We start from the raw sequence: 2018 nt of genomic DNA on the forward strand, positions 1-2018 counted from the left end.
TCTTTTTGATAAAAATTAATTTATTCGGATGTTCGAATATTATTTGAGTTTAGAGAGTATAATGCCATTTTATACATATTATTTTTATGATATGCCTTTTTTTTTATAAGTAAGATTTTCAATCGAAAAGCTTTTTGATAATAAAAAAATTATTCGGATATTCGAATATTATTCGAGTTTAGAGCGTATAATGTAACCCAGAATAGGACAACAATCTTCTCTTCAAACACATCACACTTCATATAGATAAGTTGTGTGATCATGTTCTTGAGGCAATTGACAAAACTTACTATGTCTTCCCGGCTATGATGTTTTTTAAAGGTAGCAGCCATGAGGTAACTAGCCATTGCACTTAAACATTTTGTACTATGCATCTTAGATCAAATCTTTGAATGCATGCATCATTGTTGTGACGAGGAACCTTTGGACTTGGTGTCACAATTCCTTATATTGGAACTAGTACGGCCGGGCGCCTTCAACGGGCTCTCTCTCTTTTTCTCTCTCCTTTATCGCGTGCACACGGACTTTTCTTAGTTTTGAAGTTTAACCTTCATGTCACAAATTTTGACACGTGTAAAGGATTTCCCCTTCTGCCATATTATGTTAATTTAGATTCTTTTTATTATTGATTTGATGACTCTTATTCTCTTGTACGTGATGATGATATTAACTCAATGCACTCAATCTATGAATGACAAATTTTAGAGGTATATTTAACACTGAATTTCTTTAAATTTGTAGCTTTTCTTACCTATACATTTTAAATTAAGGGTAGAATTACACTAGATCCTCTGAACGACAAATTGAAACGGTTTCAAGCAGCATACCGCCGGCAGACGCTTGGATATGGAAGCTATCGTGGAGGAGACACTCTCGGAGGGAAGTGACGAAGAGGAGGAGCCCCTACGACAGCAATGGACGGACAGCTATGGCTTTGTCCTCCATGTCACCGGGGACGAGGCAGCAGCCTACGAGGAAGCGAGCGCGCCTGAGCAGCAAGCGGAGCAAGAATGGGAAAACATGCAGAAAGAAGCAGGCGATCCCTGGTTCCGCAAGGAGCTGAGATGTGAGTACACTACCGACCCGAATGCCATGGCAAGGTCACCCTTCGTGTTCGCATCGCCGGACCTGAGGGATTTTCTGAAGATGGAAGGGATTCCTCCCAATACGAGGCAGGAGGTGTGGACGAGCCTGTCGGGGGCGGTGAGCTTGAAGCGCCATAGCCAGGCCGGGTACTACGAGCAGCTAAGGCGGACGCCCTGCGATACGCAGGCGTTGCTGGACATCGACGAAGATTTGCACCGGACCTTCGATTGCCATCCATGGTTCAAGACGGAAGAGGCCCGCCGACGTCTGCGTTCTGTCTTGTCTGCGTACGCGACGCGAAACCCTAATGTGGGCTACTGGCAGGTCATGAACTTCATCGCGGGATTGTTGTTGCTAGTCACTCGTGCCGATGAGGAAGCCGCATTTTGGCTCCTTGCCGCCCTCGTAAAGAACATCCTCCCGAAGGGAATGTATAGTGGCACTCCGACTTTGGCAAAGACCTTATGAACGAGTTCTTCAAACTCATGTCCATCGCTTGCCCTGCCCTCCAAAAGCACTTGCTCCACACCGTCCGCTACGAATGCGGCTTGACCCTCTATCGGTGGGTATACTCGCTCTTTTCCGGCATAGACTTCCCCCCCACCACCACGCTCCGCATTTGGGACTTCCTCTTCACTAGTTTCGGGCCATCATTCCAAATTCTCCTCTTGGTTCCTCTTGCCATGTATAGACTCACTGAGCAAAAGCTCTTTCAAACAAGAAATGATGGAGAGGCCCACCTCAAGCTCGTGCAATCGGCTTTGCACCTTACAGATGTCAACCTTCTCATAAAGTTGGTGTGTGATGGGCTCAATATGATCAATCCACTCTCTACTTCGTAAGACTTATTGTAGATTTTGGTTGTCGGTATTAATGAGGGGCGAGCGGTGGGATCAACGGGCTAGAGAGAAGCGTGCGGACCTCGAGGCGAA

General features: G+C 45.7%; 1 protein-coding gene across 1 annotated transcript; it reads left to right on the plus strand.

Annotated features, from left to right (window-relative positions):
• The first annotated feature begins 689 nt into the window (after positions 1 to 689).
• On the plus strand, positions 690 to 1645 carry LOC147426520 (uncharacterized). Its single transcript, XM_086499141.1, has one exon. The coding sequence runs from the start codon at positions 847 to 849 to the stop codon at positions 1552 to 1554; it is 708 nt and encodes a 235-aa protein (XP_086355267.1). The 5' UTR covers positions 690 to 846; the 3' UTR covers positions 1555 to 1645.
• Positions 1646 to 2018: the final 373 nt, after the last annotated feature.

This window comes from Adiantum capillus-veneris, chromosome 24 (assembly GCF_014529385.1).
Source record: "Adiantum capillus-veneris isolate H3 chromosome 24, ASM1452938v2, whole genome shotgun sequence".
Taxonomy (NCBI): Eukaryota; Viridiplantae; Streptophyta; class Polypodiopsida; order Polypodiales; family Pteridaceae; genus Adiantum; species Adiantum capillus-veneris.